Source organism: Acanthochromis polyacanthus, chromosome 9 (genome assembly GCF_021347895.1).
Source record: "Acanthochromis polyacanthus isolate Apoly-LR-REF ecotype Palm Island chromosome 9, KAUST_Apoly_ChrSc, whole genome shotgun sequence".
Taxonomy (NCBI): Eukaryota; Metazoa; Chordata; class Actinopteri; family Pomacentridae; genus Acanthochromis; species Acanthochromis polyacanthus.
Genome location: NC_067121.1, coordinates 28,278,627 through 28,303,594, shown reverse-complemented (window position 1 = coordinate 28,303,594; position 24,968 = coordinate 28,278,627). Strand labels below are relative to the sequence as shown.

General features: G+C 41.4%; 1 protein-coding gene across 2 annotated transcripts in view; it reads right to left on the bottom strand.

The window, feature by feature from the left end:
• epha4b (eph receptor A4b) overlaps window positions 1–24,968 on the bottom strand; it is a 100,359-nt gene that overhangs the window by 18,598 nt on the left and 56,793 nt on the right. For both annotated transcript variants that reach the window (XM_051953230.1, XM_051953229.1), the window contains exons 10-13: window positions 22,616–22,724; window positions 8,108–8,175; window positions 7,314–7,439; window positions 6,794–6,979 (exon numbers count right to left, since the gene is read on the bottom strand). In XM_051953230.1, coding sequence (XP_051809190.1) covers window positions 6,794–6,979; window positions 7,314–7,439; window positions 8,108–8,175; window positions 22,616–22,724 — 489 coding nt within the window. The remainder of the gene's footprint in view (window positions 1–6,793; window positions 6,980–7,313; window positions 7,440–8,107; window positions 8,176–22,615; window positions 22,725–24,968) is intronic.

Genomic DNA, 24,968 nt, shown 5'->3' with positions numbered 1-24,968 from the left:
ACAGACAGCAGAGTAGGTTATTAGAGTGGCACATGGCAGCGGCTGAAGGCTTATGAGGTTTTAAGCAGAGAACACACACACACGTGCATGTGCACACAGAAATGAATGAACAACAGCCAAGATAGGCACTCATGCATAAACCCAATACAAAATACAGCAGAGCAAAATTATTATTACTACCACTACAGCCATTAGTATTACAACAATAATCACTACGGCGACCACTTCCACAGCTCGGCTGGAAACTTCGTCCCTTTCAGTCGATTCACTGGGCCCAACACACGTGTGCCATCCAATCCAATGCATGTTGCACTGAGTAAATCGGCTTAAAATCTCCTGAAACGCTCCCTTTACGACAGCTACTTCTGTACCATCACATTTACTGTTTTACTTGTAGGTGGCACATATTGATAATTACTTCAACAAAGTCGACTATTCCACTTCTTTAACATCAGTGAGAACACTTACACACAATAGCCCATTTGGGGATGAGTTAAAAAGGTCTACTGAAATTGATTTTAGTCAAGAAAGAACAAGAAGACAATAACTGAAACAATTAAATATTTAACATGAGCCAGAAAGAAAGAAACTGGTGGACTGGAATGAAAAGAAATGACAGAAAGCAATAGTTATGTTACACTGGATGCCAGTAGATAAACCCTATATAATAAAGGCTTTGTACACAATACACACTACAACAAGCATGATTTATCCACATACAGTAAAGGAAATGAGTCTGTGTTCCCTCATTTCACAGAAATCTATAAATTTTACTTTTATTTCTGGCCATTAGACAAACAAAATGTCTATTAGCAAAATTGTTTTTAAAAAAAGACTTTTTTTTCCCTCAATTCTTATCATTCATAGTGCTGGTGGTTTTCCCGGGGTGTCGGCTAAAACCTCTCCAAAATTCTTCTATGTAGGGAAAGCCCTGACTAACCTAACTGCTTCCTGTACTGTTGAAATGAGTAGTCCATTATGTAATTAGTTGAGCAGCATAAAATTAAGCTGATACTACTTTGCCATTTCATTAATCAGTAGAGTAATTTCTTGAGCAAAAAAAAAAAAAAAAAAGCCTTTTCCTATTTTCAGCTTTTAATCCATGAGGATGCTTCTCTTTGACTTACATCATAGTAAACCAATTAGCTCTGGATTTTGGGCCATTAGTAGGACAAAACAAAACATTTGAGGACACCATCATGGGTTTAGGAAGCTTTGATAGGAACTATTTGTAGGGGTTTTTTTTCATTACATTTTACAGACCAGACATTTATTTGAGAAAATAAGCAGCAAAGTGATGACAAATGAGAATAATTAGTAGTTGCAGCTCTATTACGGTGCATTTCCTGACAGTTATTGTGCAGTACAATATGCTTTCCTTTAAATTAGATCGCATTATTATTGCCAGTGGTGTCAGTTATCCAACGCTTTGCAAGTAAATGACTAATCAACAGTAGTGGAAAGTAACTTACTACATTTACTCAAGTGGTTTATTTATTTTCCATTTTATGCTACTTTATACTTCCAGTCCACTACATGTTACTTTCTACTCAACTACCTTTATTTTGGCAGTTTTAGTTACTTTTACTTACCTTGTCTTGGTAAAGTTTAATACCAGCATGTTGTTTGAGACTAAACCAATGGTTTCCAAATGATTTTTCGAAACAGCTTTTTGTAGTCGGCTCACATTTCAGATGTCTATGACTTGTTAACAGCTCCACCAAATAGTAATTTTTCTCAGATGGTTTCATTTCAATAAATATTCAAATGATCCAATATGCCACCATGAATCAAAGATTAGAGAAAAAGTCCAGAAACTGAAAACAGATTTGTGTATCAGATCTGTTTCCAGTTTGTGTTTTCTTCTTTCCACTCTCATTGTATGAAATAGTTGAAAACTTCAGCAGCAACAACAATAACAAGCTGCTGACACACTGATGTTTCACAATTATAATATAATGATTTCATACACACGTGGACAAAATTGTTGGTACCCCTCAGTTAAAGAAGGAAAAACCCACAATTCTCCCTGAAATCACTTGAAACTCACAAAAGTAACAATAAATAAAAATTTATTGAAAATTAAATAATCAAAATCAGCCATCACTTTTGAATTGTTGATTAACATAATTATTTAAAAAAACAAACTAATGAAATAGGGCTGGACAAAAATGATGGTACCCATAACTTAATATTTTGTTGCACAACCTTTTGAGGCAATCACTGCAATTAAACGATTTCTGTATTTGTCAATGAGCGTTCTGCAGCTGTCAACAGGTATTTTGGCCCACTCCTCATGAGCAAACAGCTCCAGTTGTCTCAGGTTTGATGGGTGTCTTCTCCAAATGGCATGTTTCAGCTCCTTCCACATATGTTCAATGGGATTCAGATCTGGGCTCATAGAAGGCCACTTTAGAATAGTCCAACGCTTTTCTCTCAGCCATTCTTGGGTGTTTTTGGCTGTGTGTTTTGGATCGTTGTCCTGTTGGAAGACCCATGACCTGCGACTGAGACCAAGCTTTCTGACACTGGGCAGCACATTTCTCTCCAGAATGCCTTGATAGTCTTCAGATTTCATCGTACCTTGCACACTTTCAAGACACCCTGTGCCAGATGCAGCAAAGCAGCCCCAAAACATTACTGAGCCTCCTCCATGTTTCACCATAGGGACAGTGTTCTTTTCTTCGTATGCTTGGTTTTTGAGTCTATGAACATAGAGTTGATGTGCCTTACCAAAAAGCTCCAGTTTGGTCTCATCTGTCCAAAGGACATTCTCCCAGAAGCTTTGTGGCTTGTCAACATGCATTTTTGCAAATTCCAGTCTGGCTTTTTTATGAGTTTTTTTCAGCAGTGGTGTCCTCCTTGGTCGTCTCCCATGAAGTCCACTTTGGCTCAAACAACGACGAATGGTGCGATCTGACACTGATGTACCTTGGCCTTGGAGTTCACCTTTAATTTCTTTGGAGGTTGCTCTGGGCTCTTTGGATACAATTCCAACGATCCGTCTCTTCAATTTGTCATCAATTTTCCTCTTGCGGCCACGTCCAGGGAGGTTGGCTACTGTCCCGTGGGTCTTGAACTTCTGAATAATATGAGCCACTGTTGTCACAGGAACTTCAAGCTGTTTAGAGATGGTCTTATAGCCTTTACCTTTAAGATGTTTGTCTATAATTTTTTTTCGGATGTCCTGGGACAATTCTCTCCTTCGCTTTCTGTTGTCCATGTTCAGTGTGGTACACACCTTTTCACCAAACAGCAGGGTGACTACTTGTCTCCCTTTAAATAGGCAGACTGACTGATTATGAGTTTGGAAACACCTGTGATGTCAATTAAATGACACACCTGAGTTAATCATGTCACTCTGGTCAAATAGTTTTCAATCTTTTATAGAGGTACCATCATTTTGTCCAGGTCTGTTTCATTAGTTTGTTTTTTTAAATAATTATGTTAATCAACAATTCAAAAGTAATGGCTGTTTTTGATTATTTAATTTTCAATACATTTTTATTTATTGTTACTTTTGTGAGTTTCAAGTGATTTCAGTGAGAATTGTGGGTTTTTCCTTCTTTAACTGAGGGGTACCAACAATTTTGTCCACGTGTGTATATGAAAACAAATCAGTTGGAAGAACCTTAGCAGGACTTTGACTTTGCTAATACTTGCTTACTTTTACTTGGGTGTAATTTTTTCTTGTAATGGAGTATTTTTTCAGTGCTGCATTGGTACTTTTACTTAATTAAAGGATCTAAGCACTTCCCATACTGATTATATTTCATATTTAATCGCTTTTCCTTTTCTTTGCCATTATTTTACTGTTTCTTTTTCTTTCCTACCATTAAGATTGTTACAGCTGCAATGTTACTTTGTGCCACCACAGCTACTGCAGCTCCTGCTGCATCTCTCCTATACCTACCACAGCAGAGCAGCAATTACTCCTAGTCCTACTTAAACCGATATTACTGCGACTGCTCCTGACTCTGCAGCTACTTACACCTACACAAACCAATCCTGCACACCTGAGTCCAGAGCAGTTAGGGTCAGCGTGTCTGATTAGACTGAGGGTGCTGTGAAGGGACCAGCTGGTGCCAGAGAAAAAGGGCCTGAAGGAATTATTGACCCATCTCAACTCTCACCCCGTTTGCTCGCACATACAAACCCTGAGCTGTGACCTGTGAAATTACTGCTCCACTAGTGAGATTTGTTTCTGAGGGGCTCTATCAGCTCCTCAATGTGCCGTGAAGACAGGTGAGAAGGGAGACACGAGGAAACGCATGTAAAAGCAGACAAGCACTCATTACATGCACCTAACCAAAAAAAAACTAAATATTTTATATTCAGAACACACAGCGGAATAAAGAATACTTTCTTATGTTAAAATAAATTGCTTGTCAAGTCGGTGTTTAGCTGTTTCCACTGTCAACTGCGCTATTGTCCTCGAAATTTCAAAAAAATTTGGCACTAATTTTTGAATTTATTCCGGTATTTTAAACCAGAATAGTGAGTTCCTGAAAAGAAAGTGGCATAATTACATGTCTACATGTTTCATGTCTCTTTCATGTCTGCGACAGAAACAGAGCAGGAGAGAGAGTGACAGAATAGCAGGAAATGAATAAGAAATGCACTGGGGTCTCATTCGTAACATGCATGCTGCTGAATATTCATGAGGTTAAAAACCACACCCAATTAACTTTATGAATTATTAATATTCATGATAAAAGCCTGTGCATATGCATTTGCTCTTTTGTTGTTTGCCTAAGTGCCACTGAGCACCGGTGTGTGATGGACTGATGATCTTTGTATGCCTGGCAAAGGGAGAAGGAGTCGGGAGTGAGATGAGGGGAGAGAAGGTTTATTTGTCTGCCTGCATGTTTACAATTCTGTTTCTTTGTGCTGACTCTCTCCCTCTTCCTTTTCCTCGTCTGCAGATGTCTCACAAACATCTGCATAACAAGGTGTCAGATCAGAGGAAGGACGGAGCAGCGGCACTGAGGAGTATGAACAGCCGGCGAGAGAGAACAATGACACTGCGTCCACACTGACTCAGCTAATGTGAAGCACAAGACGTCCACATTCGTGTTTACTGGTAATTTTTGTTGAAAAAGTGCTCCAAGCTAAAAATATGTCCACCCCTGCTTTTTGTTATCACCTATACCTGCTTTAACACAGACAGACTTGCAATATAGTTGTTACTGTTGACAGTTTTCTGCTTTTATCTGCCATCTCAACAAGCAAAAAATCAGGATTTGATTACAGGTCGTGAAGATACCTGCTAATCAGGTGCTGCTGCACTGCAAACTTGGCATAAATATTAATGCACTGAGCGATCACCTACTGTTACATTTAAAAAGCAGGCATCCAAACATGGATTGGAGGTGAAGGAGACTTGAGCTGTGGTCAAGTAGTCCAATAAATTATTTTCAGTCTCTTCCTAAACTTTTAGAACCATAGTCTGTAAACATTTTTCCTTGACCTCAATGGAAAGCCTCACGAGATCAAGGAACCATGGGAGGCAGAATCGATGGGGAAAACACAACCACGGTGCTCAGAGAATCTAACTGCACTGCCACTAGGCTTTTTAGTCATGTGACAGTGAATGTTGTTAACGTGGGTCTGCCATGGGTGGTGGGTTGCTTTGAAAGTTGCTGTTGCAGGGAATTGTGGGACAGCATTATCTCCTTTTCTCCAGTAAAGGATGGATCAGTGTATCAGGAAACACTGAGGCACTTTTTCTCAGCTTTTAGCGGATACAACCTGCTTTTATTATGGCTGCAACTTAAATATTTCATTTCACTCATGGACAACAGAACAATATCTACTAGTGTTGCAAAAGCCCAGTAGTAACAGTTGGATGGTGGAAAAGATTTGAATTGTTCTTCCAGAATTAAATGTTGTGGTATTAATGATGATTTTTATGCAAAAATCCATAGTTATCTGTTGGTTTTGCGGCTCATGATCTCAAAACTGCTTGAAATTTGTCGTTTTGCATTTTAATCTTAAAGGCTGTTGCTTTTAAAAAAAAAAAAAAAAAAAAGCAGGGATACCCAGGCACAGGTTCCCTTTATCACGTTTTGGTGGCTTCTTCCGATTCTATGAGGAGCTCCAGGGTTAGGTCAAGAGAAGAAGTCGGCCAGAGTTGTGCATGCAGCATTAGTGCGGTCGTGGGTCAAAAACGCAGAGGGAAAAGATGTTCAGATATAGCCGGCTTAGCATTTACGCACTCTGACACTGAGTTAGAATGACAAAGAGAGAGAGAGAGAGTACTGGAGGGTGAGAAGAGGAGACTGACTGACTGAGACAGACAGCGAGTGAAAAGGAGAGAAAGAGGGAGCGACTGAATGAGAAGGTTAGATGGGGGGAGGAGAGTCGGACAGGGATATGAGACGAGAGCAGGATAGAGGGAGAGAGAGTGATTGTGAGTGAGTGAGGCCCGCTGATAACGAATCAGCTATCTTGTTGAACCAGGCCTGTGTCTGTCTCACCTACATGAACACACACACTCACTCTAATTGCCCAAACACAATCATGTGAAGTAAACAAGTGGCCTTTTGAGAGGTGGACAGCTGCATCACATGCACACTGCCATGCTTCACCAGTGCGTTACCATGGTAATGGAACTTTTATCTGATCCAGGGTCAACTGTTATTTACATCACCAACAGCTCTGCTGCTTCTCAAATAGGTACGTGGCAGACGCACATCTACACACACTCCCACACAAATGCAGAGAAAGGAAAGGGGAGTGTGTGTGCGTCACACTCCCACGCACACTTAATGGAGTCAAGGTTTTTACTCACATCTTGTGACGACACCCTCCAGCCTTATGATGTTCGGGTGGTCGAACTGGCCCATGATGGAGGCCTCAGACAAAAAGTCCCTCCTCTGTTTGTCCGAGTATCCGGCCTTCAGACTCTTGATGGCCACATAGATCTCCCTCTTCCCCTGCACACGAAGTCGCCCACTGCACACTTCCCCAAACTCTCCTACACACACACACACACACACACACACACACACACATAATAAAACTTTGAAACTTCTGTTAAAAGATAAGCGCTTGTACAATTGATGAATATCTGGGTTCTCTTATCTGTGACTTTAGAAGTTTTCTACGCTCTTTTATTGACTCTAAATTGCATCCAGATCCACAATTATTATATTTTACAGGTACTAATGATTCCTCAAAAATAAGGAAAATTGTCCTTCCATGCAAATGATTCCTAAAATGATTCAGTCATTTGAATTTAAACAACTTCATTTTTTACAGTTTTTTTCTAGTTATTAAAGTAGCCTACTGCTGTTTTACTGCCAACTCACCAGCTCCAATGACTCTTTCTATGCGAATATTGGAAGCATCTATCTCTTTGGCAAAGTCTCTGACGGCCTGGTTGGGGTCTTCGTATGTGTGAGGATGGATGTAAGTTCTGCTGCCTGGAAGCTTGACTGCACAAGTGGAAAAGTGAAATGGGAAAAGGATTAAATTCGTTTAGAGCGTTCCTCAAATATAGTGGAAGAAAATGAACCCATGCTGGGTTTATGGTATGTAAAAGGAATATTAAATAGATCATATTATTAATATGATGCTTTATTGATGCCTTTGGGGAAACACTTTCCTTCAGAAGCTAGCATGGATTTAGTGTGAATTCCTGTTGAAATGGGATCTTGAGCGTGGGTGCTCTGTCGAGTGACATTACAAATTATTACATAATGAAACACATAGCTACTTTGTTAGCAGTGGTGTTAAAATGACTCATAATTTTAACAGGAACCCATAAGGAGCTTCGCTCTGCCAGCAAACATTTGAGCCCAAAACTGTGAAACAATGTGGTTAATTCAGCTGAGAATGCTACAAAGTCAGAGACTTATGTTCTGTTGTTTTCAGTTCTGATGATACATCCTGAGATATGCAAACAAAATATGACGGTTTTATGTGAAGAAAAAAGCAGCGTCTTTGTTCACTTTGTTCAAAATATTCCTCCTTCTGTCTGTTGTTTACTTCCATAAATACAGGCAGTGAAGTGATTAACTGCAGGTGGGTGTGAGGTTTGGTTAAAGACAAATGTCATACAGTTTCCTTGTTTCAGTGTGTGTGCACGTGTTTGTGCTTTTACCTCGACCATGTTGGAATTGCATCTTCTCTTCGTCAGGGTCCTGCTTGGCTTTGATATATCCACAATGCCTGAAAAAGAAATGTACAGATGTTTCATGATGCTGCACTAGATGCCTATAAACACAGCAGTGACTGTTATTCAGCTACAAATATATTCTATACCATTATAGGATATACATTGAAGTTTACGTTACTTTCATCCTTGAGCGTGCATGTGCAGTTGCACATCTGCTTGCTATAGTATTTCCAGGAAACCCCCATACTGTGAACAGCCAACAGCTGTGTATGAACAACTAGATATTTCCTTTTGTCTCTGCACACCCCTCTTCTCTGTACAGGGCAAGCCTGGAGGAGAAAAAACATTTTCGCTGCTTCTAACACTCAATTCAATCCTTGTCTGAGCTGTTTTACCTGAGTTTGAGTGAAAATGTGTGTGTGTGTGCATGAGTGCGTGCGTCACAAACCTATGCATTAAAGCACTCTTCTTTACCTGTGTATGGACCGTTCTGGTCATCAAACACTGATTTCAATAACCTCACAAATCACACACGCACACACAAATCACACACAAATGCACACACCCACTCTTCCATGCCCTTTTCTCACCCCCCTCTGTGCACATGCACACACCCTGCGGGGAGGGTCAGTCCAGCGATCAAGACAAAATATTGACAAATTGATCAGCTCAATCCTGCAGTGCAGCTGTGAGGAAGTGTTAAACTTATTCCGTTTTACAGACCCGACGGGGGGGATTCATGCCTGAGTTTGTGTGAGTCTCATCTGTTTCTGACAGTCTGTTCTCTAGTTACTTTGTTGAGCCTCTGCCTCTGAACCCTGGAAACTTGCCAGCAGGTTTAAAGGGCATGTTATCTTTTAGCTAATATTACACCATTTATCATTCATCTAGAAAAACAATAAGAATCTGCGGATTTTTAACTTTCGGTCCTTGAACCGCTCATTTCTGATGTGCCATTTTGTTGGAAAACTTAACACAGTTTAGGCTTAAAAGAGTTATGTTTTGTTAGAATTGCTTTATTCTACGTGCCCTATTTTTTTTAAAATTCAAATAAACCATTACATAAGCCAGATTATGTACAGATTTAAAAATTTTGCACTTTTCTGCATAACTGTGAAGCTGTTAGAGACTCAAATAGTCATGTCTGAAATCCAGGGACTTTTTGGCTGAATTCTTTTAAACTACAGGCTGCGTTTACACAGCAAGATAGTAGATGCCTACAGAAACAAATTAGAAAGTTGAATATTAAATATCTTTAGTTTGTAAAGCCACCATCTTTACCAGCAATGACACACCTGCAGACCTTTGTTGATTCCATTTTTTTTAACTTACATGATAATACATGATCAAAGTAACCTTTCCCCTTTTTTTTTGTGATTTATGGCATTATAACTTTGTTATGCTGCGTACAACACATTTTTGAGTTCTCTTCCTGCTTCTAGCAATGGTTGTGCTCGTTCCATAGAGGACTTTATACTGCAGTGAGAAATGAGCCCAGAGTGAGTAAAAATGTGACAGGAACAAAAAAATCGCTCAGAAACCGCTGGAGGTTCAGGGGGTTAAGAACGCTAATCATCCATAACACTGTCTCTGAGATTTACTGCTCCTTTAAAGTCAGCACAAACATTTTGAGACAAAAGGCATAAAATATAACAGCAGAGTCATACTAACTACACCATAAATACTTCATAGTCTCATGTCCTCTCTCCTCACATTCTCTCTTCCATGAAAACAAAAGGCTGTAATTTATAAAGTGATGAAGAACAAATGTGTGGGGGGTGGGGACGCTAAATGTCTACCGAAATTACACTGGGTTTTTGCATGTTTATTGTGTATTTTTCTATGTTTTCCTGCACACATTTTTAGTTAATTTATGTCAATTAAGTTTAAAAAAGGACCAGTAGAGGACTTAAAGGTCATGGGTCTTCTCTCCTCCCTTTCACCCCGTCCTCCTTCATCGTCTTATAACAGTAAAGCAGCATCCAGTCAGAATGGCTGTCCATCATGAGAATAAACAGATTTGGGCTCAGGTCCAGGAGTGACTGGGAATCTGCAGCACCGCACAGTATGTGATTTAAGACGGCGGTGGAGAGGAAGACAGAAGAGAAATGGAGACTGAAAGAAATAGCAAGCAAAGATTTGATAAAGGAAAGGAGAGTCGAAATGAGATAAACACAAAAATAATATAGGAGAGGAATACTGAGTGGAGAAGAAATGGGCTGCTGCGCTGTGACTGCAAATTAGGCACACGGTGCAACAGAAATGGAGAAAGGTGGGGTTCCGCCGGGCTCAGTAAATCTCAGTCATTTGGTGTTTAATCCTTGTGTTGATTTTACACAGCTGAATGCATGGTGTAACCCAGACATCAATAGGCTGTCTTGGGAATACACATACACACACTCACACACACACATACATGAGGGTAGAGACCGGTTGCTGGTATTTGGGGATAAAGAGGAGGGGGCATAATGTTCTCGTGAAATGGGACTGGGCCCCACCTGGTTATCAGCTGGGCTCAAGCCAGTCAAACACCAAGGGACTATCATTACCCCCTTGACACACACTCACACACACACAGCGCTTTGGGGCATGTGTTTAAAACATATGGGGAATGGGGACATGGGTCACACCTCTGCTCCAACTGTGATAATCCCGCGGGGACACACACAGACACACACAGACAGACAGACGTACATGTGTGTGTTCTGCAAAAACGCCCACGTTTGAAGCACTTTCACAACACTGCTGGATGTGTTTCAGTGTTAATGTGAGTGTGTCTCCATGGGTGTGTGTGTGTCTGATGGGAAATGAACACATTTCCATAGTAATTACAGAGCAACTCATTTCTCCTTTCCAGTTAGAAGTGTCATGAATCATTAGCGCTGCAGTCTTAAACATGGCGCAAAACCTGACATGGCTGTGGCTTTTGTTTTCCCCTGACAGCTGTGTCTGGGTGTGCGCGTTTGAAACAGATATTTAATATCTTCGACTAAATGCAGCTGACTTGTAATTCATCTATTAAAGACACTGGAATTGGACTCGGGAGGGCAATGTGGAGGCCATTTTCTGATGCCGCAGGTATTTTTTCTTTACACTTGACATTTTTACGAAATTTTCACATTCGAAAGTGCAACAGAGCAGTAGTAGGAAAACTGCAAACCAACAGCTGTTATGGGGGGCTTATATATAGTATATTGTGCTGAAACGGTTCATTTCCTGGGCAAAATGCTTCGACGAAACATGTCACAGGCAAGCCAAACCCTTTGGTTAATGTTAGGGAAAGTTTTCAGTGTTAAATATGCAAAGTCAACCCTGACTTGCTGTCAACATTTAACCAAAACTGGCTTCTTTTGGTACATCAACCAAATGTGTTTATCTTTGAATAACTGCTTGCTACTAGTGTGTGTAGTTTGGCATCTCATTTGAACAACCAAGAAGCAGAATAGTGAAGGATACCAGCAAATGTTAATCTGTAGCTTGGGCCTCAGCATATTGAATTGGCCTCACAGTTAACATCATTCTCTTCTTTTCCTTCCAGGCCTCTAAATGCTTGCTTGCACTAAGATTTTGTGTTTTGTTCACACAAGATCACGCAGTATGCTCATTGCATTATTAGTCCTGACTAACAACATGAACCTCTTTTTACTAGAAGCTAGTTAGTTACCTAAAGCCTAAACTACTCTGACATAGCAACATAGCACTAAATGTTCTAATTAATCATGATTTGTCAGATATGTGGTTGTGCACATCATATAATTTAGATGTACTGAAAATTGATTTAGTTTTATGCAGCTGCCAAAAAAACAAAACAAAACGTGGCCGCGCTCACCACACAGTCTTGTTGAATGGCTTGCTGTCCTGCTATTGATTTACATGCCACAGGTATTTACTTTACTGTATGAACATTCATTGGGTCCTGAGCTGGAACAGACTTTATAATGCGAAAGTCTCCCTGCATTTCCCACCAGCTGTTTCTTTGTCCTGCCGTACCGCAGTGTGACATTAAACACTACCATTCACCGTTCCAGTTCACTGCCATCCAGCTGCACGACACTTTGCCGGCTCGTACGGTGTAAATACCTACGGCTGTGTATTCACATGACTTAAAGCACACTCACCTCCACCCATCACGCGGAAACACACACATATTAATGAGCTGCGATATCACTATCACAGCCGGGCTCTCACCTTTCCCTCTGCCTCTCTGTTCCACTTCATTGAGGACAACAGGCTATCCCTGTCCTCCAAAGCCACACACTCCACATTTGCATATCAATTTACTTTTTAATATAATACTCTGTCACTCGAGACCCATTTGTCATTCTGCTAGCAAGCCTCCACCTTCATAAACCTCCATCCATATATTATTGTCATTGGAGCCACTCCCCTATTTCCCGCTCTCTTCCTCTCCTTTGCTGCCCTTTATCTCTCCAGGGTGTTTAATTCATTTTAAATTCTTCTTATATGTGAAAACATCCCTCTGTCCAATAGCCCATATATCTTCTTTTTCTTTCTTTCCTAGTTACAAGACAGCATTTATCCTCTTTAAACAGGCCCTGTCCTCTGCTCTCTATGTGGTTGTGCTTTTTTTTTTGTTTTGTTTTGTTTGATAGAAAGAATGGACACTAGGAGCTGGAGAGAGGAATAAAGAGAAAGGGGGAGATGGAAAAAGAGAGTGCTGACAGGCAAGAATGCACAATAGGGGTCCAAGCCTGCATACCAACTAACAAGCAATCAGATGGAGGGGAAGAGCGAGGAGAGACGTGGAGGCAGCCATAGGAATAGAAACTGGAAGGTTAACATAAGGGATGTGGGCAGAAAGAGAGGTGGGGCAGTGTGTGTGCTGCAGCAACAAGAGCCCAAGGTAAAGTGGAAGAGAAAGAAAAGGTGGCACGAAGAGGAAAAAAGGCTAAATAGAAAAAGCAACAAGGAGCAGATGTAAAATCTTTACAATGGGGATGAGCCAAACAAAGAAGGATGGAGAAGTCAAATATAGGCTGCATGGATGGAGGATTAACAAGGACAGTGGACAAGTACAATAGTATCAGCTCATAGTTCAGCCCTGAAGGGAAGAGAATGGAGAAAGAAAGCAGATTCGATGGGCAGATTAAGAGCTGATGACAAAAAGAAGAGGGTCAGGAAACAGAATGGCTGCAGGACATGTTATAAGACTGAGAAAGGAAGAATGCATCTACAGCTGTAGCTCTCGAGTAAAGCACAGCATAACAGTAAACGGGAAAAGATGAGGCCAGTCAGCGGAGAAGCAGTTAAAATTATAACTTCATTTACTCACTGAAAAAACACCATATTTATTCATTGCTCTTACTCACTTATGTTAGCTCAAGATAACAGAAAAGTGGATCCAGCATATATTAACCAGAGACTAAGGAGAAACCTCGGGCAGGTCATCAGTCCATCACAAGACAAACACAAGCTAGATAAACACTCAGATTCACTCAAACAGACAATTCGGAGTATTCAGTCCACTTGACTTGGAAGAAACAGGCGCACACAGAGGTCAACTCATGAGGTGAATGCTGAATGTCTCCGACTCTGTTAAGCTTTCTCTCTCCATCAGCTGATACCTCCATATATGTGGTGCAAACATCATGGTCAAATCTACCCTCATTGTAAATTTGGAATTAATATAATCAGTCTGACAACATCATTATTGCAGGTCATCAGTGCTGACTGTTGTAGATCACCTATTGTGTTTGCTTTGCACGTGTGATGTATGTAGATTTTCATAAACAGGGGAAAAAAAACAGCTAACCTTACTGGGCCATTTTACATTTTGATATTTTAATTTTACATGTATTTGAATTTTAAATATTTTTATGGTTGTCATTTCTATTTCTTGTTTATACGCCTTCTGACTATTGCACAGTGGCCTTTTCAGTTTCGAGAATATGTAATATGCAGTGGTAGGAGAATTTTTTTCTTAAAGGGGCACTGAGGAAGATTTTTATGCTAGTAACAAAGTCTCATATTAATGTGGATGAATCTTCGTTATTTACACTTATTAATGCCCCCATTTTCGATTCATGAATCATTTTGGTTTTGTAAATATTTGTATTTTATTAATTTTTTGTCGACTCATCCAGAAGTTCCTGTGAGACGGAGCGATTTACATCAAATACGGTGCGCGTGCGCTGACAGAGCGTAGCAGAGCGGAGCTAGTTGTTTTTAGCAGTAGCAGAGTGGAGAGTTGGTTGAGAAGATGGCACACATGGAGCGCAAAAGGAAGCGAAAGGAGCAAAGTCTGCAAGCAAAAAGGTTGTCAGATCGACAACGAATCAAAAGAAAAGTTCATCTTGGACAGGCATTTCAGAGGTGGAGAGAATTCCGGGAACAAAAAGGAATCAAAACAGATGCCGAGCTGGCTGTGCTTCTCCTAGACAGGTACGTAACTTTAGCTCTTTGTAAGTTTGATACAATTCTTTTGTCTTTTGTGTGTGTTGCTTGCGATGTGTGGTTGGTAGACTATGGGATTCGTTTGACTGTGACTGGTTTAGTTGACTAACTTTGTGGCAAAAACACTGTGTGGGTATTGGCTAATGTAACGTTAGCTCGGAGCTACCGAACGTTAGGTTAACTCCGTAGCTCAGAGCAGCTTTGACAACTCGGTTTTACAACATTAGACCGCGGAGTCATTTACACACGTAATTGTTCAACAATGATTTCAACTCCGCCAGCTTTCCTGAGGCTCGCTCGTTTATGACAGTTTGCGACAGTGCGCGCCGAGGCTCACAGGAAATGTAGGCAACGCTACATTTCCGCTAAAATCTTCCTCGGTGCCCCTTTAAAACTGCTCTAACAATACTATGAAAACTAAATGTATGTACGTATTACAGTTAAAATGTACTTAAAGTTTAGTTAAACATGCCTTTAACAGTGTTTTTCTATTAGATGGATGGATGGATGGATGGAAAAATAGATATTATATATGTTATGATGTTAATGACTGCATTAATGTGGATATCGCACTTTACTTCTGCAGGTGTGGAAGGTGACCCTCTTTTTAACTACTTCATATACTGCTGGGTACTTTAATTTCGAGTATTGGCTGCAAGAATATATAACCTACAAAATAATCACTGTACTGTTCTGTGAGAACCACATATTTCTAAAAAGTCAAGCGTTTCAAGAGCTCAGGCAAACATCCTGTTTGTCATCTTAATGACATTTTCCAGTTAAATCCAACTGGGAGTTTTCAAAAATAGTCTCTCTAGCTTTAGAAGTAGGAGAATTTTCCTAACCCATGAAGGAACACTAACATTCAAAATCAAAACATGTGGAGATGCAAGATTTTTATTGGAAAATAAAGGGATAAAGAAATGAGACGTAGTGTAGCAGAAGTATACATTTGCATAAAATGGAAATACTAAAGTAAAGTACTTCAAAGCTGCACTTAATTGCAGTACTTGAGTAAATGTACTTATATTCCACCACTGTGTATGTGATATGTAAGATATATATGTTGCAAGTATTGTGTACGTGTATATTCACTGCACAAACTGAATGCGGCAAACAAAACTTGGGAAATGTGATTCTATCTTCTGACCCAAATATAACGGCTGTACATTTGTCTGTTTGTGAGTGTGACGAAGCGGGCCTCCTCCTTTTTCTGATATTTTCTGTATTATGCCAAGTCTTCATTTACTGGTCTATTAGCCTCGGGCTCCATTGCTGGTTCCATTTCCCCCTCGGTCTGACTCCAGGCTGCTGCAAGAGAGAGAGACAACATCTACAGCACCGAGTTGTGCTGATCTTTACTTCTTCTGATAATTAAAACGGGTACTCTGCGATTCTGCTGTCATTTCAGTGTGCCGGGGCTGCTAGAGCTTGACAGTGCTGTGTGGAATTAAGAGAATGGTCTGGGTCATCACATTACATATATGCTACTGTGTTGTGTAATATACTCTATCTGAGTCTGCAGTTCACGAAATGCGATTTGCCAGAGAGATAATCTGACTGATAAAGGGAAAGGGGAAGGAGAAAGGAAGAAAAAGCATATGGAGGTGGGAGGGTTGAGGCAGTGGATATTGAGGGACAGAAGAAAAGTGAGATAGTGGAGGAACAAGGAAAATAGAGAGAACTCATGGTGAAAGTAAAAGAAAAGGGAAGCAAAAAGGACATCAGACGAAGGGAAACTCTGGCAGAACAGAATGAAAAGCCTGATTATGCACTGAAGGCATGAAAGGGTTGAAAAGAAGCGAGTGAAGTAAATATGGATGGTGGAATAACCTTGAAACAAAGTGGGACAGACTGAAAACTTAAAGAGATGGACCAAAGACAAACAAAGTAGTGTAAGAATGGTGGTGTTGGACTCCTTTTAAACTAGACTTGTATGGTAAAAGAGCTAATCAAGTGTGTGCTGTTCTCTGCTGGAGTACTACTGGATTTATTTCACATGATTAGCCATCTTTTATAGGGTTAAAAGTTGACTACTGGCCAGAAAACGAGAGTAGAAATTGATACAGTCTGAGATCAGGAAGAGTCAGAGGGGATCATTCATACAGAAATATACTACATCGTCTTCCGCTTCTTTTTCTTTTCCTTCCCTCTCATCTCCTCTCCTCCCCTTTTTCTCCCCTCTTGTCACCTCTCATCTCCTCTCCCCTTTCATTTCCTGTCTCTCCACATTATTTTCCCACTGCTAATCAGAATGACTAGAAAAATGAAATCAGTAAATCATTAGTCACCCCTCCAGCATGACACAATGAAATGACACATCCATCCTCCATCACTCACACGCATATAAACACACAAGCACACAGCCTGCTGTGGGTATCTGCTCTCATCATCACTCATGATAATGGTGATTCCATTTAATATCAAGATATTAAATAAAAAATAATTACTGGGAATGAAATCAATGGATTAAATTCTCTCTCATTATTTCACAGCAAAATTAAGCCTCGCTCGTCGGGCCGAAAAACAAAAACGCATTCACTGCTCGGCTGCTAATAAACACTGAGGTTTATAAGAGCTGATTGTGGATAATTAATTAAGAGTCAAAACGGCATGGAGCGAAAAAAACAAACTCTGACAAAAAGTCCGACTGATGTAACCGAGCGTTCAGGAATCGAAGTGAGTAAGATTTCTACTCCCGGCCTCCTCTCGCTCCATCTTGGACGTGTCTGGCAGCAGCTCAACACTCTCTGACCACACTGTGAAAAGATTTACTCAGCTCGGGCTAATTATTAAGAAGGGGGGAAATGATTAGCTGAGGAGTTATGACTAATAAATCTGTCTATGTTTCATTAACACCCTGTTTGGATACATCTCATTTCGGTGGCTCTCATTAAAGAGAGTGGTAATGAAAGGGAAGGAGGAAGGAAAAGAGGGAAGGTAGAAGGTGAAGAAACAGAAGTGAGGTCTCTGGTAATTGCCGTAATGTACAACCTGGTGAAAGGTCAAATGCGAAAAGATGGGAAGAGAGAGAGAGAAGAGCATGTCATCTGTATCATTAACTGAAGTGTGTCTTTATATTTGCCAACAGATCGGTGTGTGTAGATCAGTGCGAAACTAATTTCCCTAATGATGTTGCTGCACCGACATAACTTGATTAGGTCAGGATCGTAACACGTGCGCTTGTGCGAGTGAATCCGACAAATGTAGTCACAGGCGCTATGAACTTTAAAACCCTGGACAAAAACTGTTTTTCAATTTGTGTGATGTTTGTAGGACATTTGATAAATCCCACAGCAACATCTGCTCATTTGCATAGAGCCTGTGTGAGACACTTTCACACCTGCGGCTAGTAGCTGCTATTATTGCAGTGTTTGTAATCTACTTTCTCGGCTTTCTGCAGACAAAGCTGTATTTGGCTACACCCTACAGCTTAGCTGCATTAATTGAAAGCACCCGGCATCCAAGCAGCACATACAAATCTGTCTAATGACATTACACACATCACCATCATCACCATCATCATCGCATACATGCACACACACCTCCGCACACGGTTTTGTTTTTGGTTTCTATGCACAGAGTCCTTTGGCTGCCAAATCATTATTAGTGCTATTATCAGGCAAACAGACCAACACCACCCACAGGGACGAGAATGCATTGGCGGATTTCTTCTTCCACCAAATTCACCAGTTGGCAATCAGGAGTCTATTACTTGTGCCTTTTGTTCTTTGTTTTTCCATTTCCTTAGGATTTTTTCCCCCCAACTAAAACAAACCTTGCCCTATTTTCCATTGTTGGTGTTTTTCATTTCAATTTCTCACATTGTCATGAAATACAAACAAGCAGACACCTACACACACTTTTCTGAGCCGTTTTACACTCAATTAGAGTTGTAGTTCTTCAGGTTCTCAGGAGTCTCTCACTGCCTCTTGACTCTGCTCTCTCTTCTCTCAGCAGCGTGTTTTCATTAGCACATGCTTCCCTTTTTTTTTCCATCCTTCCTCTCCTCTTTTGTGTCATTAAGTTTTTAAGAATAACCCTGGGCAGCACAACAGATGCTGCGGAGGTAAAAGAGCTTACGCGCACAAACATTCACGCACATCAATAGGACAAGCTATTGTGTTAGGAAGGTGGAGCTGTTACCGCTTTCTGTTAGTGAGAATGAAAACTCTTTCTGCTAGTATTGGCATCATTTTTATTTGCATGTTTCTCTCTTAGCCTAATGCCTTTTCTTTTTAATGCTCTGCTCCAAAACGTTTTTTGTTCTCTCAAATACGAATAATATGTTTTAATATGCTGCATATTAATAAAAATAACAATTGGAAGGGAGTAAGCCACACTTTCTGACTTTCCTTCAATAACAAAAAGCTCTACATTTTATTTTGAACTAAGTGTACTCTTTTTACTGATTTTGAGACATTTTCTTTAACAGATTGTGGCCTTTCACGCCCTGCTGATTATCTGTAGCTCTGAGAACAGATGCACTCCATAAAGGCAGAATTTGAGTATCATAGCAGATGAGAAGGCTTAAAAAACAGGCATGACATGGATGGAACAACTTCACGCTGACTTCTCACCAAAACTCCCACATTAAAAAACACGAACATAGAAAAGCACACAGGAATCTGGCACAAAACCAATGCCTGCAGCTATTCAGAACAAGGGAGAAGGTTTTTAAGGCTGGAGAATCATTAGACTGCAGACAAAACAGAGGCACAAACACACACACCAACGCTGATGCTAGGAGGCAGAAGTTGTAACATGTTTAACAAGGAGTGAGAGAAAGTGAGGACCGAAGGGGGGGGCGCTTTTTGAGTGAAAGGCCATCTGCTGAATCCATGGCTATGCCAGTCGCTCGCTAGCTTCCCATCGTTTGCACCTGCCAGCCTGCCAAAGCACCCTCAGGAGGACAAAAGCACCAACTTCACACACAAACACACACTACTCGCCGAGCAATAATGGCACGCACGCAGCAATAACTGGTGTGATTTGTCAGCGCCGTGCTGTGTCTGAGGAGCTTTCGATGTTTTTTCATGTTTTCCCTCCTGCGGTAACAATAGCATAACAGCACTTTATTAAACGGGAACAGGACAGAACAGAATAGCCTGCAAATCAGGCCATTTATGAGGCATAGCTGTTCAGTACGCTGCCAGCAAGGGCTGCAGGGAGTGTGTGGGTACCTGTGTAGGTATGTGAGGCAAAGAGTGTCAGGAACCTTCTGTCAGGCTGCTTGGGATTGTGGATTCAATAGGTGAACTAGGTGTAAAACAGGAACAAAACCCTCAGAGCGGCTTAGTGATTATTGGGGAAATTATTTAAACAGCTGGCATGTTGGGAGGAAAAGGAGCCTTACAAATGTCTGGCGGAGAATCAATTAAAACCTGGCTGACTCTCCGTGTCAGTTTCAGTCCCAGTTTAATCATCGTCCACAGTGTACCGGTTTCAGCAAATACATCAGATTCCTGATCCATGAGGGGTGTCGGAGTAAAAGGGGGGTTCATCCAAATGTAAATTTCAAGAACAGAACAGGAAATGAAAGCCTCAGAGCCAAGAAACAAGCTAAATGAAGAGAAAAGCAGAAGCACAGAGAGTAAAATAACAGCGAGAATTTGACTGATTGATGGATAAGATGGAGCAGATAAAAAGGAAGGAGGTATGGACAACCCAGGAAGAGATTATTCTCAGATTCTTTGCCAATTCCTCAAAAAACCTCCGTCCTATTGCACCTAACAGTGCAATCGCCCACCCATCATCTCCCCTGCCCTCCCTCCTCCTCTTTCATTTGTAATCTACCTTTTCATCTTCTCACCTCTCCCCCCGGCTCTCCTCCTCTCCCTCCATCAATCTACTTTTCCCTCCATCTCTCTCAAGCCCCCTCCTCTTTCTCTCTATCTTTCACACCATCTGAAAATGTAGCTCTCTAGTGGCGCAAACATACTTCAGATGTACTTCCTCCCCCCTCTCTTTGCTGCAGTCTGTCATTCCTACTGCCTATCTGATATGTTTATTCTCCACTTGTGTCTCTCCCTTACCTTGCCTCTGTCCATCTCTCTCCCCCCTTGAGCTCCCTCTTGTTCTCTCTCCCCCCGCTGATGCCTCTCCAGTGATGTAGCTTTGATCCTCGCTTCCTTCCCTTAGTCACTAACACACTCCACCTATGCACCCGTGTGCACACACGCACTCATTTTGAGAGATGCGGTTTAATAGAAAGCAGTAATCAACACTGCTTCCTCCCGAGCGTCCGCACCTCTAAATGGAAGAACGACAGATACAGAGAGAGTGAAAGAGGAAGAGAGGGAGACCTGAAATTGATGGCAGTGCATCGACCCCCTCAGTAAAACCTAGTTAACACCTCCCCAGCCTGTGAAACCTGATTAGACGAGTGTGTGTTTGTCATCGTGTGTGTTCATAGCACAAAATGTTTAACAGGTTGGTGTTTTTTTTTCCTCGATGGACAAGCCCGTAATCCCACTCTGATTAAAAAAATGTTGTGTTCGCCTTCATGTGCTGAAAGTGCTGCGCGCGCGCGTGAGTGTGTGTGTGCGTGTGTGTGCGAGTGTGTGCGAGCGTGTGCGAGTGTGTGCGTGTGTGTGTGTGTGTGTGTGCACCACACAGTACAGTCTCTGCTGATTACATCCCTCCTAGTCAATAGTGAATAGAGCACTCAGCCTGATAAGCAATCACCTCAATCAATACTAATGTTTTCAGTGAGTGTACATTAGTACGTGCATGTCTTCATGCATGTGTATGTGTGTGTAGTTTGTAAAATGTGGCTAATCTAGTTGGAACTCGTAGAGGATAAACATTTGGTTATAGGGACGGTAAATCACAGACGCCTGTCATCCCTCCTCTCCTCTCCTCTCCTCTCCTCTCCTCTCCTCTCCTCTCCTCTCCTCTCCTCTCCTCTCCTCTCCTCTCCTCTCCTCTCCTCTCCTCCATTTCTTCTCCTCCAAAAAGCCATCTCCTAACTTAAATCCTTTCATCTTCAGGCCTCTCACCACTTGGCTTTCTTTTTATTTTCCTTCCTGCCACTCATTCCCTTGCTCCATGTGGCCTTCTTTGAGACCGAGCATTAACAGCAGTCTAACCTTCAAAGACGACGATCGTAGAGAGTCCATGCTCTTCACATACAGAATAACACAGCCTTTAGTTAAACTTTTTCAGCCGTGTAAATGTCAAAGTTGGAGGCCCCAGCTTTGGCACACCCACATGTAATCCCTCAAAGAGAGATATGAAGAGAGACCAGCTTCAGTGTTACACAAATGTATGCTACCAGATTGTCCCTCTGCACTTGGTTACTTTCAGCAGTGCTACCTTGGAGGTTGCACTCCAAGCTCATTGATTTCCAACTCTCTTTGTTGGCTCCCTATAATGTACAACTATTGAGAATGCAGCTGTCAGTAGTTTTGTGAGAAAGTGAGCCATGTTGGATGAAAAGCTCATAACTGTCAGAGGTCCCAACACTGTACAAAACCAATTTAAAGGATGAAGTTGAAGATATTCTATGTTCTGTATACAGTCAAGAAATGATGTTACATTAGTCAGTCTTTCTCCAAGCTCACTGGCTCCTACTGTAGACATAAATAACAAAAAATGGATCTAGAATCCTTAATAATTTCTTTAAACAGCTGTTTTTTAACAAATGTCGCTACCAAAGGATGGAGCTTTGTAATCAGTGCATCGATGGTGGTGTAAACAGGACATTGTACATTTGTTGGGGACTATTTTCAGTTGCGGATGTGGTGCGCTCGTGAGCAGCAGGGTGTGAAACTGACTCCAATTAAAGTGGAGTGCCCTCAGTCACAAAAGAACATGTCACCCAGAGCAACAGTGTGAATCGTGGTTGTGTTTCAAATAGCTTTTGGACAACGATTAAAGCCTGTGGCACAGAGGAAGCCGAACATGTAGTAGGCTTTGGTTATAATGGATTTACTTGATAAAATCATATCCTCTATAGATTTGGTGTTTTCATGGGATTTAAGAAGGCTTCTACAGTACTTTGCCATCATTTTACTATCTTGACAAAAAGACTCAGATAAGGGTGATTTCCAGTCACTTCTTGTCTGTAAACCCTACCTTCCGCTGACAACGAAGCAGGTCACCAGGAAGATGAGGAGAACAATTCCCCCAGCGATGGACACAGCCAGAATAGTGGACTGGTTAGGATCCCCGATGGCCAGAACATCTACAGAGAAGAGAAAGTGAAGACAGCGGATTATTAAAGCAAGCATAAATAAGGATGAAACATGGTCAAAGGTGTTTTCTGAAAGAGAAAAAGTGATAAAACTAACAAAGACTGAGCAAGTAAGACAGTGAGTGTGGCGAGGGAAAGCTGGAGAGAGAATGAAATATGATATCAATAGAAACAACAGATAAAAGACAGGCTGAAGGAGAAGCAAAAAGGGAGAGCAGCAAACGAGTAAAAGAGAGAAAGGGAGGTGGATGGAATAGTAAGTAAGGTCCTTGATGAAAAGCGCTCTCCCTCTCTGCATCGCCTATGAGGGTATGAGAGCGGACATGAAAGCCATTCCCATTCAGCTACGCTGTCCAAATGGATATGTTAACATCGCACATAACAAGGCTACCGCCAAGAACTTTCTGCAAAGATGCATCGATTTTTACGCCACACCAATCGAGCCATTACTCAAAACAAATACCCCATTTATCTGGCTTAGCTAAGCATGAGCGGACACGTGTGTCTGTGAGTGTATGTACTGTATATATGAGTGTGTGTGTGTGTGTGTGTGTGTGTTGAAGAGGCAAATTAATGCCTCAAGGCAGGCGCAGATAAGGATTGATCTATTACATTTAGTGGCGCACACATACACACCCTTCTTTAGTGATCATTGCTATTGATCTGATTAGATGACCTTGATATGATTGCTACGGGGTCAGCTGCACCTCACAGATCTTGTATTTCACAATTGTGAACTTGACTGTGAACCTGTTGTTTGAAGGCTCAGGAACAGCTCTGTAAAGTGGAGAAACTTGTGCTGCATCTTGGGAACCTTAAGGCGCACCAATGACCTTTCACAGTCAAAGTCTATCTATTTGTTGCAGGGCCAAAATAGCATCTAAGCTTCAAATCACTTTTACTGACTATTAAATGATTTGTATGCTATTGTGTGCCTTTTGTATGCTACACAGGCCATCTATGGAGCAGTGCTATACATTTACTGATTTATCCCCCTCTGCCTGCCTGACTAGCAATCAATGATCACTTTGAAGAGCACATTATGGGGCCTCTAAAGCAGAAACTCCTAGAGCGCATAATGAAGTGATAATGAAAGTGGATGACCACAAACAAAGAAGAAATGGACCAGTGGCAGGGAGTTTGGAAACATCACAATAGAAATGCAACACAGTTTGTAGGGAGGTGTTTGTGAGGCCTTGGCTTGGTTTGAAGACTGGAAAGAAGAATGGAAACGCATTTTGAAAGTAATTAGCCAAATATCTATGGCATGTACCTAGGAAACTTGGAAAAATGTTCTACATGTTGATTCTAGTTTTTTGTTTTGTTTTTTTTAGAAAATGGATAGTCAAATAATTATACTTTGGATGTTTCTTTTTTCATGATTTACAGCTCTCCCAAGACATTTCTAGGGCTGGACCCGAATATCCCGAATATCCGTTCGCTACGGCACTATCTGGATATTCCTCCCCGTCAGACGTCCGGGGGGGGGAATATGCAGGGTGACTGTCTTCCCTCCGCCATCGGCTCATCTCGTCCTGTGATCACATAAACATATACACATATGTCTATAACATATACACATATGTTGATGTGATCACCCCCTCCTCCCCCCAGACAAAAATATTCGGAGCTCGTCTCTTCCCTGCGCCTTCGGCCCATTTCGGTTCATCCCGCCGTGTTCTTCGGCTCATTTCGGCTCCTCCATTCGTGTTTGTAAACACGACCCGAATGGCCGGGTGGCTGCCGACTCTGACGTCACGCTTCACTTCGTTGCATAAACACAAGACAAAATGCTGAAGACACCCACCAGGGCGGAACGAATATCCAGAGGCCAGAAACCACTATTCGGGCCAGCCCTAGACATTTCTGACTTTTCTTCTAGCTTATGTTGTTCTGTTTCCATGGAGTACACAACTTTATATTGCATTGAAAAAGGAGTGCAGAGTAAATAAAACTGTGACAGGAGCAACAAAAAAAACTTAGAAACGGGACTGGACTGAATTAATTCACTGAATGGCTACAAAACACCTGAAAAAGCCCATTTCATCCCTGTCTTTTGAAATTGTGCTTGTTTTGATCACTCTGCCTGATACAAACTTCTTCCACCCTTTTGGTTTTGCTCTGGTGGTCTGTGTGAATAAAGAGCTCCAATCCACGGAGCTATTCTTGTTTTCTGTCTTTCTTTCTTTTACCTTCTAAGTATTCTGGGATACTTTCAAACCACTGATTCAGATC